The 16,090-nt window shown below is 37.8% G+C and overlaps 1 protein-coding gene across 1 annotated transcript in view; it reads left to right on the forward strand.

Annotated features, from left to right (window-relative positions):
* Positions 1–12,417: 12,417 nt before the first annotated feature.
* Positions 12,418–16,090, forward strand: part of itga4 (integrin alpha 4) — a 41,356-nt gene continuing 37,683 nt past the window's right edge. Inside the window, exons 1-2 of the mRNA XM_034693808.1 lie at positions 12,418–12,852; positions 14,169–14,357. Of these exons, the coding sequence (XP_034549699.1) occupies positions 14,179–14,357 (179 nt within the window). The 5' untranslated portion in view covers positions 12,418–12,852; positions 14,169–14,178. The remainder of the gene's footprint in view (positions 12,853–14,168; positions 14,358–16,090) is intronic.

The raw sequence follows: 16,090 nt of genomic DNA on the forward strand, positions 1-16,090 counted from the left end.
TAAGGTAGTTGTATATATTGCACATTCTACAGCTTGTATACATTTACAAATGGGGTGGATGTGTTCTTCAGGCGATTGTGGTAAATGAGACGTGTCAAGTGTGAAAAAAGAGCCATAGGTTTCACACCTTTTATGTTGCATTAATGCATGTTACTAACTTAGTATGTCTCAGCAGGCTGAGTGATGCATGTAAACGTCCTCTACACTTAAGCCAAGATGGAGGAACTTTTTTTTGTGATACTTGCTGTATATTTCATGCTAACAACACAATAGCTAGACCATAATGCCTCATATGTTTAAGTCTGGTTACACCAAGATATAAAACAAAAAATCAGCCTGCTACATTGAGACTGCTCTGATCAGTTGATTGCTGACGTGAATCAATGTGAGTGAAAGGTTGAACTCTGGTGAACTGATGGTACAGAGCTGATCTTTAAGGAACTGAGAGTGAAGAGTTCATACAGCTCATAAGCTGTTTCACCACCCACTGTTATATTTAATTTTACTTTAATTCGTAGGAGAAAAAGTTTACCATTAACTTCCTGTTTTTTCTGATAATAAAATGACCATATTTGCTCAAGAGGAACCATACACATTTAATGTCTTTATCCTGATTGAAAGGTCTCTTTGGTTGCAACCTGTCATGAGTAGCTATGCCCCAAGTTTATTCTAACTTTATTGCCTGTTTTACTCTAAACTAGACAATAGTGAATGCTCAAAAGGATACTTAGAGGTGATTCATTTCCAAGTTATTTAAACAGAACTTTAAATTCCAATAAACGGACTTGTCTAAATCTCTCAGGAAACAGTCAAGACTGAGCACAAACACAGGATCACAGGATCATAGAGATCGCAGGCAATCAATGCCAACTTTATTAGCAGAGTTAGCACCACCAGCCTTTGGTCCTCCTTGCAGGTTAATGTCCACATGCCTTAGCAGGTTAGACTGGCCGAGTGGTTATATGCCAGTCTAACCAGACACAGCCAACATACAACTTCTTCTAGATCAATCAATCAATCAATCAATCAATCAATCAATCAATCAATCAATCAATCAATCAATCAATCAATCAATCAATCTTTATTTGTATAGCGCCAAATCACAATAAACGTTATCTCAAGATGCTTTTACAAACATAGCAGGTCTAGACCACTCTATGTCAAATTATGAACAAAGACCCAACTTCAAGACAGGGTAAGACTCAGACTGACCCCACCTTAATCCACCATGAGCATTGCACATCTTAATATTTAGCAAGTTAAAGTGGCGAGGAAAAGCTTCCTTTTAACAGGCAGAAACAATACTGGATCCAAATACTGACAAACCACACCGCACAAGAAATGCCATCTTTCATCTGTACTGGTTTAAATCTGGGTAGTAGAGCATTACAGCGTTATGGATGTAGCTATTAACCCAAGCAACAGCTCTGACGGGTCGCTGTGGTTGCTCTACAGCTCAGACACAACATTTGATCAGCTTTTCAGGCCAACAATAAGAAATATATAATTATTAATTTAACCAACTAGTAATGCTGGTGTCCAGTGACGAGGGTGATGAATCAATGAATGAAAGTAGTTGTCTATAATATAGAGACTTCTGTTTTTCCTATGGCATCAACACTATGACTCAAGCTCCTGGCTTCTAAAGTGGTCTTATCCTCTGTGTTTTTGGATCATACAGCATGCAGGTCAGATACTTCCTTCGGCGAGCTGGTTGGCTTCCTGCTCGCTCGCCGCACATATGAATGATATAAAAGAAATTCAAGGCACTTCCGCTTTGGCTTCACTTTTGTAACCCTGGGGCCTCTGCTTCTAGAAGTCAAAGCTTGAAGTTGTACTGTGACTGAGTAGGGCTTGTTTGTTTTAGGCTGGATTGTATGTTAGCTGTTAGCTTGCCAGGTAGAGTCCAACAATAACAACAACAACAACAACTACAATCTCAAACAGCTAGTTTTGATAGCTGATTTATGAAGACTTATAAAACGCACGACTGGCCGGTCTTACCTGTGACAGTGACACAGAGTGTAAACGGGACAAAGGAAATTTCAAAAGGGTTGGTGTGTGTACGTGTGTGTGTGTGAGTGTGTAAGAAGGGATAAACAGTCATTTCCTTCCATTTTCAGTAATGTCAGCAGCTCCACCAAACTCCTCCATCCTCCCCCTCCCTGTCTCCCTATCTCTCACACACACAGACACACACACACACACACACACACACACTCAAACACACGCATGTACACATTCACCAGAATCTGAGATCAAAGTCCCTTATCTGATCTAACTGATCTGTGATCAGAAGATGGAAACACAGCAGGGTGAAGCTATCTGTTAGAGAAGCAGAGATAAGACACACGCCACACGCACAGAAGGAGGTCAGCTCTTTAATCTAGAAGTGCGTTTGTCATTAGCAGACAGGACAAACAAACAGTTACAGACCTGTGACCTGTCAATCATTTGTTCATGGTTCAAAAGTATCAGCTTCACATCACTTTCATGAATTGGTGCATTTTGTCAAGTTTCATTTTGTTTGAATTTTTTTGTTTAATTCATGAATATTTTATATTTTTTGAACCATGTTTCCTCAGGTATCCCCCTCCAACTAACCTGAAGTGAATTAAGCTAGACTAAATAAAGAGAAAACAAGTCCTTCATGCACATGAACCCTCGTGCATGCAAAACATGAGGGTTTAGTAATAACTTCTTTACTGCTGACTCATGGTGAAAAACAGAACTACACAGAGTAAACATTTGAGTTTTCATTTTTTTTCCCTAAGCAAAGGTGGTCAAAAACTGACAATGCATTTGGATAGCTTCATAACTTCTGCTTTCAAATTCCACTTAAAAACCACACAAAGACCTGCTGACATCGGGAATTTAGTGTACACTTATTAGCATGCAGTTTATGTGCATACATAGCTAAAACCAATGCAGTCTGATTCAACAGCCAGTGTAAACAGAATTTAAAACATTAATTCAAGTAAAAAGACTATTACAATAATGTTAAAATACTGATAACAAGATCAAGTCCTCGTTAATACTATTTTTAAGTGACCATTATGTATTTTAATAGCTAGCAAACTTACCAGTTGATTCCAGAGATAAAACCTAGGTTAGCAAATAGGCAAGCAGCTATCTGTAACTGAACGAGGCTACATGGATCCAGCTTTCCATTGTTTCTAAGTTTGGCTGTTAAATTAATTTACACATTTTTATTTTATGTACTTTTATTTAACCAGGAGAAAACCACATTGAGATTAAAAATCTCTTTTTCAAGTGTGTCCTGGCCAAGATCAGCAGCAGCACGTTCCAGAAACATTCCAGACAAACAACACATAATTCTAAAACATTACAACACATCATGGGTTTCAGAACAAAAGTCATCAGACAAAGCATCTACAAACTGAAGCATCTTCAGTCTGCTTTTAAACACATTTAAAGAGACAAGCTCACTCAAACCCAGGCTCTCCTGCAACAGGTTCCAGGCTGCAGGAGCAGTGTATCTAAGACTCTTTTTACCCATTTCAAGACGCACTCTGGGGACTGAAAGCAAAAGCAAGTTAAGAATCGCCTTATAAACAAGTACATGCCAGTGATGTAGTCTACAGGTAGACAATGCAGTCCAGCCATCTCGAGCATACAGGGAGCAGTGATGGGTTAGAGATTTAAAACCTGTAATGAACCTATGGCAAGATAACTATGATACAAGCCAGAGTAACCCCAGAAGTCTAGATTTGATTGGCTAAGGTTGTCCTTGAAAGGCAGAATTTTACTGCTTGAGCTAGCCAGCAATTTGTCCCAGCAAGTTAAAAGTAATGATAGCTAACACATCCGAACAACATTGGTCATATTCCTGTTTTTCAGACAGATTCACATTTGTTGGATTTTGTGCTTTGTGCTGGACTGTGTGGTGGTGGTGTAGATTGTTTGTGAACTCCATAAGCACCTGGTCTGGCATTGTTAAGTGGTTATGTATGCTTTTCTCACAAAGTCTTATTTATTTTTGTGCAAATACTAAAATACCCTTGTATAGAGTACTGAATAGTTTTCTTTCACCACTTAGATAAATATCTAAATCAACAAATTGTTTCATGTGAGTATAATTTAGTTAACTCAGTGAAAGTTGAAGACTCAATCAATCAATCAGACTTTATTTATAAAACGCTTTTCATACAATGACATTGTTACACAAAGTGCTGTTTATAAAAACAACCTAAAATAGAATAAATAAAGAATAAGACTCCACCCCCAGCCCTGACCCCAAACCCACCCCACAATCCTAAGGTTAAGAACACAATATATGCAACAATAGTAATAACAACAATTAAAATTAAATAAAAAATAAAGAAAAAGAAGTTGCTGAACGAACTGAGGAAACGCTCTCATGATATCTTAATGAGGAAACACTGGAGATAAAATAAGATGTTAAAACTCAACACAGGAAATTAAACTCACCAAAATAAAATACATTTCTAAGATAATAAAACATTAAAATATTAAACCTTTCAAAGAAGATAAGATGCTATACTTAAAATAAATAAGTAAGTACATAAATAAATAAAATAGAATAAAAATGAATACAATTTGAAGTAGATAATAAATAAATAAATAAATAAATAAATAAATAAATAAATAAATAAAACTGTATAAGAATGAAACTCAGTTAAAAGCGAGACTAAAAAGGTCGGTCTTGAGTTTGCTTTTAAAAATGTTTATGCTCTGTGCAGCCCTCAGAGCTTCAAGACTCAGCTCTCTGTGATTCCCTGAACTGCTGAAGTGACTTATTCATATGAACCTCTTTCTTGTTTACTGATGTCAGGAGATCCATTTTTAAATTTCAGCCTTGTTAATAACATAAAACAACATAAACATACATTCAAGTTTATGAAAACAGCTATGAGTGTTAGTGAGGGTGTCTAAGGTCACAGTAAGTCCTTCATGAAAGTCCCCGTTCCCAGGGGGCATCTTATGTCATCATTTTAGGAAACCCCATTTTTCTTCTTTCACACTGAAACACCCAACCAGTGTTTAAGAATGTATGCACTCTTTGGACTGGCTCCAACAGCTCTGTTTATGGGGGAGAAACCCTCTTTATGTTTTTGGGCAGATAAAGAATTTGAAATGGTTTAGTGTGGTGACTGGAGGAAGACAGTGGGGGAAATGAAAGAGAACAGAGGAAGTGGCAAATCTGTGAGCTGTATTATAACTGCATGACTGCTGCTTTCCATGTGTGACCGAAACAGACAAATTATTTGTACTGTTTGTCCATTCTAACTGGTCTAATAAGCCTCTCTATCCTGTCAACAGAGAGATTTCACTCCCTTAGAATGAAGAGCACCAGCCTCTCATCTCCATGCAGAGGTTTATCTGCTCAACATCTTCTGTCCTCTAGTTCATCCACTATCAGCCATGACCTTTGACCTCCTAATTGCTGGCTGGGCATAGGTTCACAGTGACCTCAGTATGACCATCACAACGCAGCATGCTGTCAGCTCTAGTAGGAGCACTTAAGGTTAAATGAGCAGCAGCAGCAGCAATAACCTCATCTTTGGGATCATATCCAAACAGTGACAGCTCTATTATATTAAAAATTTAAAGAGTTCTTGGTTTCATCAGTGATTAAGTTACTTTTCTTTAATACAAAAAAAAGTCCCCTATTAAGAGTAAAAGTCCTGCTTTTAAAATGTGACCCACATAAAAGCATATACAGTATAATTATCAGGCAGTTGCACTTAATGTAATGAAAGTAAAAGTACTCAATGCAGAAATGTCCTCTCTGACAGCTCTGCTATTACCAGTGGTGGACAAAGTACACAGCTTCATAACCTTAAGTCTAAGTATTGCCATGTCAAATATTACTCCAATACAAGTGAAAGTTGCTTTGTCAGATTATTACTTGAGTTAAGCACTGAAAAAATACTTAAGTATTCAAAGTACTTCTTGAAATATCTCAAAACTTTGTATTTTAACAATACATAAATGCAGTCAAGAATACATAGGAGTACATTCTGTTACATCATGTTTACTTAGAAACCATTTATTGAAATTTCTAAAAACTATAACATTGAATAAAAACAGAAACTATGATACTCCAAGCACAGACAACTTAGTTTGAAATGTTCATCTGGAATGAAACAAATGTTACGTAGCTCAACACGCTTTCTCAGGTTGGACAGTGAATATTTGTATGTTACAATGTTACAATGTCATTTAGCAGACGCTTTTATCCAAAGCGACGTACATACGAGAACCAGAACAACACAAGCAAAGATCTAGACAAGAGGAAACAAGCTCAGTAAGAGTAACAAAGAGCTTCAAATCAATTTGGGTGCAGGTACTGCCAAGCAGTGTAAAGGCAATGCACAAAAGTAAGTAAGGAATTTTTTTTTTTTTTTCAAAATAAGGAACATCTACAATGAAGCAACCAAACAATTTAAGACCTTCAATTATCATCATCAACAATTAACATCACCACAATAAGGACCAAAGTACCAAGTGCTGGGTCACTCAAGAGCTGAACACAGATTCCCAGAGTAGAGCAGGACAGTGCGAGTCAATTGTAGCTGGACGACATGATCTGCCACTGGGGACAACAGTGGAGAACAGTCTAGCTAAGTGCATAGTGCTTCCTAAAGAGCTGGGTCTTTGGCAGAATGGGAAACAGGGAGAACATTTTACACGATACCTATCATTCTTCATTTCAAAAACCTCTACCACGGGCTGAAGATATGGCCATGGGTGCTCAGGTGGAGAATTATAGCCATCATTACCACCTCTAAATGAACTTCCTGATCTGAGTGAAATTTGCTCTGTGTTTGCTCCACAAATTCATGAGCTGACTTCAAAACAAAAGTAGTGAGTAACTAGAGCATTGATAGAAATGTAGTGGAGTCAAAAGTACAATAATTGTCTTCTGAATGTAGTGAAGTAAAAGTAATAAGTACCCCCAAAAAATAATACTCAAGTTAAGCACAGATACTCAAAACATTTACTTAAGTACAGTACTCAAGTAAATGTACTCTGTTACTGTCCACCACTGGCTATTATACATATTGAATCCCTTTTACTCATGCATCTTTTAGAAAGCCAGAATTTTACTGTTCTAGTTTTTTGAGGTGATGGAAGTTTTTGAGGGAAATTCCAGTTTATTTCAACCTTTTTCAGAGTCCAATTTTACTCACTTGGAGGTCTCAATGACTTCATAGAAACAATAAGTTTTGGAATTGCTCCAGCAGATTGCTTCAGCAAGCAGCTACTCAACAGGCTGGACTCTAAACCATCCACTAAGTGTGCTTTTTAATGCCAGTAAAAGATTGAATGTTATTCTCAATGTCTAACAAAACTGCAAAAGGGATCCATCAGAGATGCAACTTTCTATTTAAGAGGGAGGTGCTTTATTCCAAACCCAGAAACAGCTGTTAAATTCTTCTATTACTCTGAGACACAAGACTCCATCACTACTTTGAAAACTTTGCAACTTGTGCAACTTTATGCAAACTTTGAAAGAAAAGTATAACTCGAGGTTTACCATGAAACACACACTCAGGCAGGTGTTTGCGGCTTTTCACCGAACACAGAATCAACTTGTTTTTGTGTTATTCTGTGTTTCAGAAAGATCGAAACTAACCATTGAAACACCAAAATCACACAACAACACAAACCACATTTGTTAGGGTGTAACAGTTGGATGTAAGAGAATGGAAACATTCAAGTAAAATCATGACATATAAGATTGTTAAACTCAAAATAAATAATCTTCTCATAAAACAGATTTAAATGAATACTGATGGTTCTTTATGACCGAGAAAAGCAAATGAGGCCATCAGTGATAAAACTCATTGTTTCTTTATAATTATTTTTATTGTCTAAAACTGCTGGTGGGGGTAGGTATCAATCGAGTTGATGAACAACATGCTACCAAAGCAGCTTTTTATTATATTTTCCAGGGCAGGGATCATTTTAGTGCTAACATAAAACAGGGTGTAATTTTGCGTCGTAAAACATGACTTAGACATGAACAGGACAAAATCAGAAAAGACAAAAGAGCTACTGCTTTGTCCACAGGGGGCGCCAAAATCAACCCAAACAGAGTCCCGCACAGGAGCTTTAAACTCTCCATTTTTGCTGAGCCTGTAGTCAGGAGCGTCACCAGGAATTCTGGGCCCCGTGAAAAGATATCTCAGTGGGCCCCATCACCACAGCCAACCCTACAAAATATAACATCGCTGCTATAATACTGGTTTATTTGCATTAAACAAAAGTATATGCTTAAAACTATCCTGGTTAACTGATTCAAATCTAAGCTACATATCAATGTTATTTTTTTTTTTACAATTTCTCCAAATCAAACTGCACAATATTGACCTTCAGACTGTCCACCTCTTTAAACAAGATTATTTGAAGCCAAGTGACTTGTTGAATAACAACAAGGGGGCATTATTTGGTATAATCTAACCTCATGAAGTCAAATAAAACTCTAAAAACCTACAGTTTACTTTCAATCAGATTCAGCCACACTTGATGCTTTGAAAATATGACAATTCCCCACTTTAGGCATGAGGAATACTCCTGTTGGCAATGATCAATCTAGTCGACAGGAACATGATGGACTAAACTATTCTGTACAATCAGAAGGGGGGAGAGGGGCCTTTGAGAGAGACTCCCCTTTTTTCCAGAAAGGAATCCTGAATGTTTCTTTATTTAATCAGACAATTTTGGTTATCTTATTGCAGATATAACCAAACAAAAGAAAAGCGTAGTAGAAAACACATTTTATTTCAGGCCCATTAAGAGCCCCCTCCCCACTTGGGCCCTAGGTAGTTAGTCCCACTTTTCCCCCCACTACCACGCCCCTGCCTGTAGTTTTCTTACTAAATCAGTGCTTTAGATATCTTAAAGTAATTTCAATTAGTATCAATGTAACAGATTAAACTGGCACTAAAACAAATCTAAAAACAAGGTGAAAGATTTAAGCTCCGCCTCTCTTTTGTTCCTGTAGTCAGCGGACGTTGTATAAGACATCTAACGGACACTCAGGTGTTCTGATATTAAACAATAGAGAACGGGAAACACGGCTCTGCTTCATGTCACGTTTTTTTTCCTGACAGCATAAAGACTCTGTGAATGTGTGGGAGGGTGGGAACAGTAACTGGTCAGATTCCAACATAATAACTGCAGGGTCATTAACAGGAAATGCCATCAAACACACAGTGATTGTGTATGTGTGTGTCTTTGTGTGTAGCGTGGAGTTCCTGTCCGACATTCACCCTAAATAGTCTGTCTGCTCCTCAAGTGTCTTTCTGTCTCAAACTATTTATATCAGAAGGATAGTTGATCTTGTATGTTTGTAGAGATGGATATCAGATAAAAATGGAAAGGGTAAGATGCTCTTATGGTATCTTTCTGTGAAAAGGGATACAGACTCCTAAAAACCTCTCCTTCTTTTTGTCATGGCTTTCTGGTTTGTTTATTTATTTATGGCTATTTGAAGGTCTGGAATGAATCACACAGTGGTTCGAGTTCTTCTGTGCCTTTTTCAGGACAAATATTCTTCCCCTGAACTTCAGCTGAGCATCGTTAACACGATCTATTCATCACTTCAAACTACTTACAAAGTCATTGTTTACTGAGTCTAGCAACAGTGGATTAAACAGTTTGAATCATGCGAAGTAGGGCTTCATGGGAGTTTATTTGAGGTTACACAGACAAGCTGGGTAGACTAGTCAACAAACTGCAACATGAAAGACGAACTGATATACTGATAGATGGATTCAGGGTGTTTAAGGCTTTGTTATCAGTCTGTTTATCTGTACGCCTCTGTATTATATGTCTTTACTGAGGTTTGTCTCGTTTCTTTGAACTTCAAAGCAGAGTGAATTGATAATAAATGATATTTTCTTTAGATTTTTGAAGTACAAGAACTCAGTCAAGGCTAATTTAAGACTATTATATCGTATGTTTCCTGTACTGGCAGGATGTTGTACCATTTGAGTCAGAATAACCAAGATCCCACAGTTTCATCTTCACAATACTTGTTTGTTTTGTTTTTTTTCAATAAACCGCCAAAAGCCTGAAATAATTAAGAATAAATAAGAATTACTTTAGATAATGCAATAAATCTACATATTCAATCACATTTCCATTTGTGAAGCTGAAATTTTGAAATGTCCTAGCATGGAAGACGGCTCATAAAAACAGGCTTATAGAACATAAATTAATTTGCTATTTTTAATCAACAAAATGTTTACGCTGCATGTGTGTTTCCTCGTGTTTTCTCCACTGGAAGAACAAATTGGAGTACACTGCGTTAGTTTTTCTCCACTAAACAGACAAGTACTGAGAGTCCTGCATAGTTTCTGACACAAGAAGAGCACTTTAGAGGGTACTGCACCTTGTGTTTCTCCAGTGGATGGCACCTATATGGGGACCTGTGTCATGTTTTCTCCAATAGATGGGCATATAGGGTACTGCATCATGTTTTCTCCTCCAGTGGGACACACTGGAGGGTGCTGCACATAGACTGTATGAATAATGGACGTAGGATCTGTGACGTCACCCATCTGTTTCTGAAGCGCTGTTTTGAGGCCAGTCGTCGGAGGCAGCCATATTGCTGCTGTTGAGCGAGTGTGACGTAAAGAGGCGGGCTTTGAGCCTAGCCAACAGCTACAGTGTTCCCGCCTGTCAATCAAGTCAGCTGTGCATCTCACTGGAAGACTCGTAATCTCAATATCTTCAAAATTGCCACGTTAGAAAAAAATTCACCCCCCCTACAGTGTGTGCTGATCGAGAAATGAGCTATCCAGACTACACTCGTCTTTTGTACCAGGCTGTAAACATGTTTATTTCTGCTGTAAAGATCGGCTTTTTTGAATTGGTGTGTATGTGGTTTCTGGTACTTCCGGAGCCAGCCTCAAGCAGATCCTGGATGAACTGCAGTTTTTAGCACATCCGCATTGGACTCATATTTTTTGACCGGAGGTTGCCGCTTGGTACTGCATCATGTATTCTCCTCTAGAGGGACACACTGGAGGTTATTGCACCACATTTTCCTCTAGAAGGGCACCCTAAAGACTGCTATCACATTTTCTCCAAAAAATCACCTTAGAGGGTTTTTGTTTTCTCCACATCTAATGGCCACTGCTTATGTGTTTGCCACAAAGTGCATCTGTTTCTTTGAGCTGCTGATTGGCCACACTATCTCAAATTTGCAGCACCTGGGCCTGCTGCTCCTCAACTGTTAATGTCAGCTTCCTGTTGCCTCACGTTCTCTAACTGTCCCCACGCAAGACCAGTGTCTGAACTATTTTCTTCAGTTAGACTTTTGTGGTAGTGTACATCACCTCTCACTGCATCATGTTCACACACCCACACGCACTCAACTGATGCTACAGACTCATATCCGTCATTATATTCTGTTTGTTTAACCTTATTTTGTAATAAATGTCTTATTTATTTTAGAAATGTTGCTCCTTTTGTCTTTTTATCATAGTTCACAAGCCAGGTTAAGACATCACTGAAAGGCCACCCTATAATAGACTGCATTGTCTTTTTTTAATATAAAGGCATCCATTGGTTTATATCACATTGTCTTCACTGAACAGACACCCTATATCAGGGGTTCCCAAAGTGTGGGTTGGGACCCCCTGGATGGTCCTGAGACACAAATGGGGGGTCATGAGATGTCTTCCAGAATGTTTTGTTTTTTTAAAGTTATCTAAAAATAGTACATTTTACCCATCATAGTAAATAAACTGACAAAAATAGTAGCTAACAGGAAATAAAACCTTGAAAATAGAAAATGTAATGAGTTTTCTGCCTTTCTTTGTTGCTAGATGACTCCTAAGTTTAGAGTTAGTGAAAAGTTAATTATCAAAAGCATCAGTAGCATCAGCAGCAGTAGGTTAATTCATAACGGCACAGGAAACACAGACACATGCTCATATAGGTATGGTCATTTTCTGCAGACCAGCTAAATGAAGCCACATTAAATCACTTTGAGGGACAGTTGGGGTTGCAAGTCTTTGGTAGCTATATTTCGGGGGTCACAGGCTGAAAAGTTTGGGAACCCCTGCCCTAGATACCCAATTAAAATCAGGGCCAACATTAAGTTTTATCAACCATAGGTTCATCAAAGGGTGTTTTTCTGCTTTGTTTATCATGCCAATCACATACTTATCACTTCATTTAAAATGTTGTTTCTTAATTTACATGTGTGAGTATTTGTGTGTCTCAGGAATCAGACACTTAAATCAGATTACAACCCCACTGACTCCATTCACACTGTAGTGATAGCTGAGGAGGAAACACCCCAGCACACACTCACTCACACACACACAAACGCACAACTGCGTGCACATCCTTGCGCCTTTAGTTTAGGCGGGGGTTGAGAGGAAACACCGTTACACACACACACGCACACACACACACACACACGCACACAAGTAGATGGAGGGAGGGTCTCCGCGCGCTCCGCTCTCAGTTTCATTCACTTCTTCTGAAACTGACATGAACTGAATGTTTTGACTGGTTTTCCTGCTCAGTGTATTTCATTAGCTCACCTTTTCAGCCTGTCACGGAGTCCCAGAGCCTCGTGGGCTGCCTCGAGTGAACGAACAGCCCGGTTTACGCACGAGACGGTCCACAGACGGACGGACGGAAGGAGCAACAGGAGGTTCCACGAGCGACCCGCATCTTAACAAGACGGATTTAACACTGACTTCTGAAGACAGCAGAAGCTCTTTTATTCCTCATATCGGATCGGGTTTTATACAAAAGCTGTTAGACACCGCTTGGACTTGAGAATTGACCCGGGATATCTGCTTTTTGACCCGGGATATCTGTTGTCTGGGCGTTTCAGTAAGTTGGTCCCTTTCTTGAGTGATGAAAAAAGTAGTCATTAAAACACATGATAACTCATATTTGTGCTTTTTAAATCAAATGTGTTTTAATTTACTGACAGTCAGTGAGACAATGTTTAAACATGAATTTAAATGTATCCAAACAGACTGATGATATAACTTATAGTGATGTTTTAGGCATTGTGGTGAGAGGTGTACCACACATTGTATGATTAAAAACCATGGTCTGAACTTGTCCCCTTTAAAGTGAACTCTCATATTAAACTTCTATCAATTAGAAATGCCTAGAAGAGCTTTGATTCAGCTTAAGTAGATATAAAAATGAGAATTTTAAAGTGGAATCATTATAAACCGGTTTAATGACTTGACCAGTGGATCAGTACAGAAGCCCTGAGCTGGCATCCATCCATCCATTTTATTTGCACTTGATAATGAGTCCTTTAGGGTTGTAGTATACTTGCTATCTTAAGTTAGGCTATATATCTTCTTATCCCAAGATAACAAAGCTTGTTTTGTCATGATACAAGGATCCTGTTATCAAAAGAAAACAAGCTTTGTTATCTTGGGATAATGAGATTAATTACTCCTATAGAGGGAAACCAGAGATAACTGTGATAACGCGGGAAAAACAAGTGAAGATCTCAAGAAGATGACTGAAACTAGCCGAAAATTCTCATATTATCATGAGAAAATAGAATGAATAAATCAAATGTATGGGTACAGTCTTGCTGAGGGCTTCCGTAGTTTGCCCCAGCCCGGTTTGGGCTTCTGAGACACTTACAGCAAAGGTGTGTAGACCATAATGCTCTGAAAACAGGACTTGCTGGATAAGAAACTTCAGGAGAAATATCTCAATAAGACATTCATAGAAGAAAAAGCTAAGCAATTGTTCAAACTTTGATTGAAGGATGTCATTTTAACATTTACAGTACATGTTAAGCTGAAGTCAACAGCTGGTTGCCTTAGCTTAGCTTAAAAGTGTAATTTGGGGATAAGTTGGCTGATTTTTGGGGTGTGAGTTGATGGATTTTGTTTCCTTTTTAATGAACCGTGCTAGCTAAATATTTGCTAGCCTGTCATGCACCTCACAGACACACAAAAAAGCATTTTCTGGAATATTTAGGCTGACTAATCATATATATATTGGGACTTTATGATCCCCATTGTAATTTTAGTTCAATTTTTGTGATTCTGAACAGGATTTTGACTAAACAGGCAGTCAAAATAAAGATGTTTGCTTCTCTCAAACTGAATTTGCCTGAGTTTGTGTATGGATTATTGATTATTGATTTGTGCCTCTCTTGTGTCTTGCAGTTGGTCCTCCATGATGCGTCCCTCAGTGGACAGCAGCAGCCAGGTACTGGTTCTGGTCCTGGTTCTGGTTCTGGTCCCTCCTGCCTCAGGTTACAATCTGGATCAGGAACACAGTCTGGAGTTCAATGGGCCCTCTTCCTCCATGTTTGGATATTCTGTTCTTCTGCATCGTCATGGAGCTCATAAATGGTCTGTATAATGATCAGTATTGATCCAGTATTGATCCTTTTTATCGTCTATTGTCCCTCTTTGGAGCCTGTATTGAGTATCCATTGTTTTATGGTTATCATATACCAATCTTTTATTAATCTTATATCATATTTGAACATTTATTGAGCCATTGATTGTGTATGGTCCTCAACTATCAACATTTTATTGATTTTAAAGCGACCTGCGTTGTGTTGAACTGTTGATCGTCTGTTGTTCAATTATTGAATGTCCTTCTGCTAAAAATCCTTGAAGATCCCATCTTAGACATCCACCATTTTTTCATTGATTCTTCACTGGTTTCTATTGATTATCTTAGGACATGTTACTTCTGTGACAGTTACTCTAAAGATCCAACACTTATTGTCTTTTGATTTAAAGTTGATCAAATCTTAACTCAAGTCAATTCAACTCAACTGAACTTTATTTATAAAGCACCTTTCATACATACAAGCATGCAGCCCAAAGTGCTTCACAAAAGAACAAAGACAGAAAACAACAGCAATGTTAAAATTATAAAAGGTATGATCATAAATAAAATATTTAAAAATAAAATAAAATGAATACAGTAAAATTGGTAAATAAGTACCAATAAATAAAGTAAAATAGATAAGTAAGAGTAGAAAGAAAAGTTAAAACAAGGTAAAGTTAAAAAGATCAGATAAATACCAGAAATAAATAGATAGATAGATAGATAGATAGATAGATAGATAGATAGATAAATAGATAGATAGATAGATAGATAGATAGATAGATAGATAGATAGATAGATAGATAAATAGATAGATAGATAGATAGATAGATAGATAGATAGATAAATAGATAGATAGATAGATAGATAGATAGATAAGATAAATAAATGTTAAAGCATTGATTAGAATAGTAATGCAGTCCAGGGCTAACAATAAATTCCTCTAAATGAAAAGCTAGATTAAAAATGCAAGTCTCAAGTCCATTAATATTGTATTCATCTTAACTAATATAATGTGTCAATGATGCTTCAATAATCTTGTGTACATTTCCATTTAAATCTTCTAGTGATCTCTTTTGACCTTCTTGTTGAGCCTCTATTAACCTCCTATTGACCTAACATTGATGTGTTCTTAGCTGTTAATCCTTAGTAGAATTCCAGATCATGATTTATACTTCTATTGATTTCCTGAACAACATACACTCTTTGTTCATATACATGGAGTTAATTCTCATTGGAGATGATGTCCTTGCAGTTACAGAGTCACGATATACTGTATTAGTGACTTGTATTAACTTAAACATCATGTAGAAGTTAAGTGCCTGATGTTGAACTACATTAAGATCTGGAGACCTGGGCACAACAGTATCAGTAATTCAGGGTTGAACTACATTTTTAGTATTAAGAGTGGTGAAGTAGGACATTTTGATCCACTTAGATGGTTGCTTTCATTAAAATCTGCAGAGTACAGTTAATTCAGTTTCAATTAACTGCAATGATGCTGTTTGTGTGTGTGTGGTTGTGTGGTGCTGTGTGTGTGTGTGCATGCTAATGAGCTGGTTCTTGTCAGTGATAGAAGCTCTTTGATGCTCCACACACAGATGCCATTCAGACACTGAGCAGACACAAAGACAGATCCTGTCTGAATGTCTCTCTCTCTCTCTCTCTCTCTCTCTCTCTCTCTCTCTCTCTCTCTCTCTCTCTCTCTCTCTCTCTCTCTCTCTCTCTCTCTCTCTCTCTCTCT

This window comes from Notolabrus celidotus, chromosome 10 (assembly GCF_009762535.1).
Source record: "Notolabrus celidotus isolate fNotCel1 chromosome 10, fNotCel1.pri, whole genome shotgun sequence".
Lineage (NCBI taxonomy): Eukaryota > Metazoa > Chordata > Actinopteri > Labriformes > Labridae > Notolabrus > Notolabrus celidotus.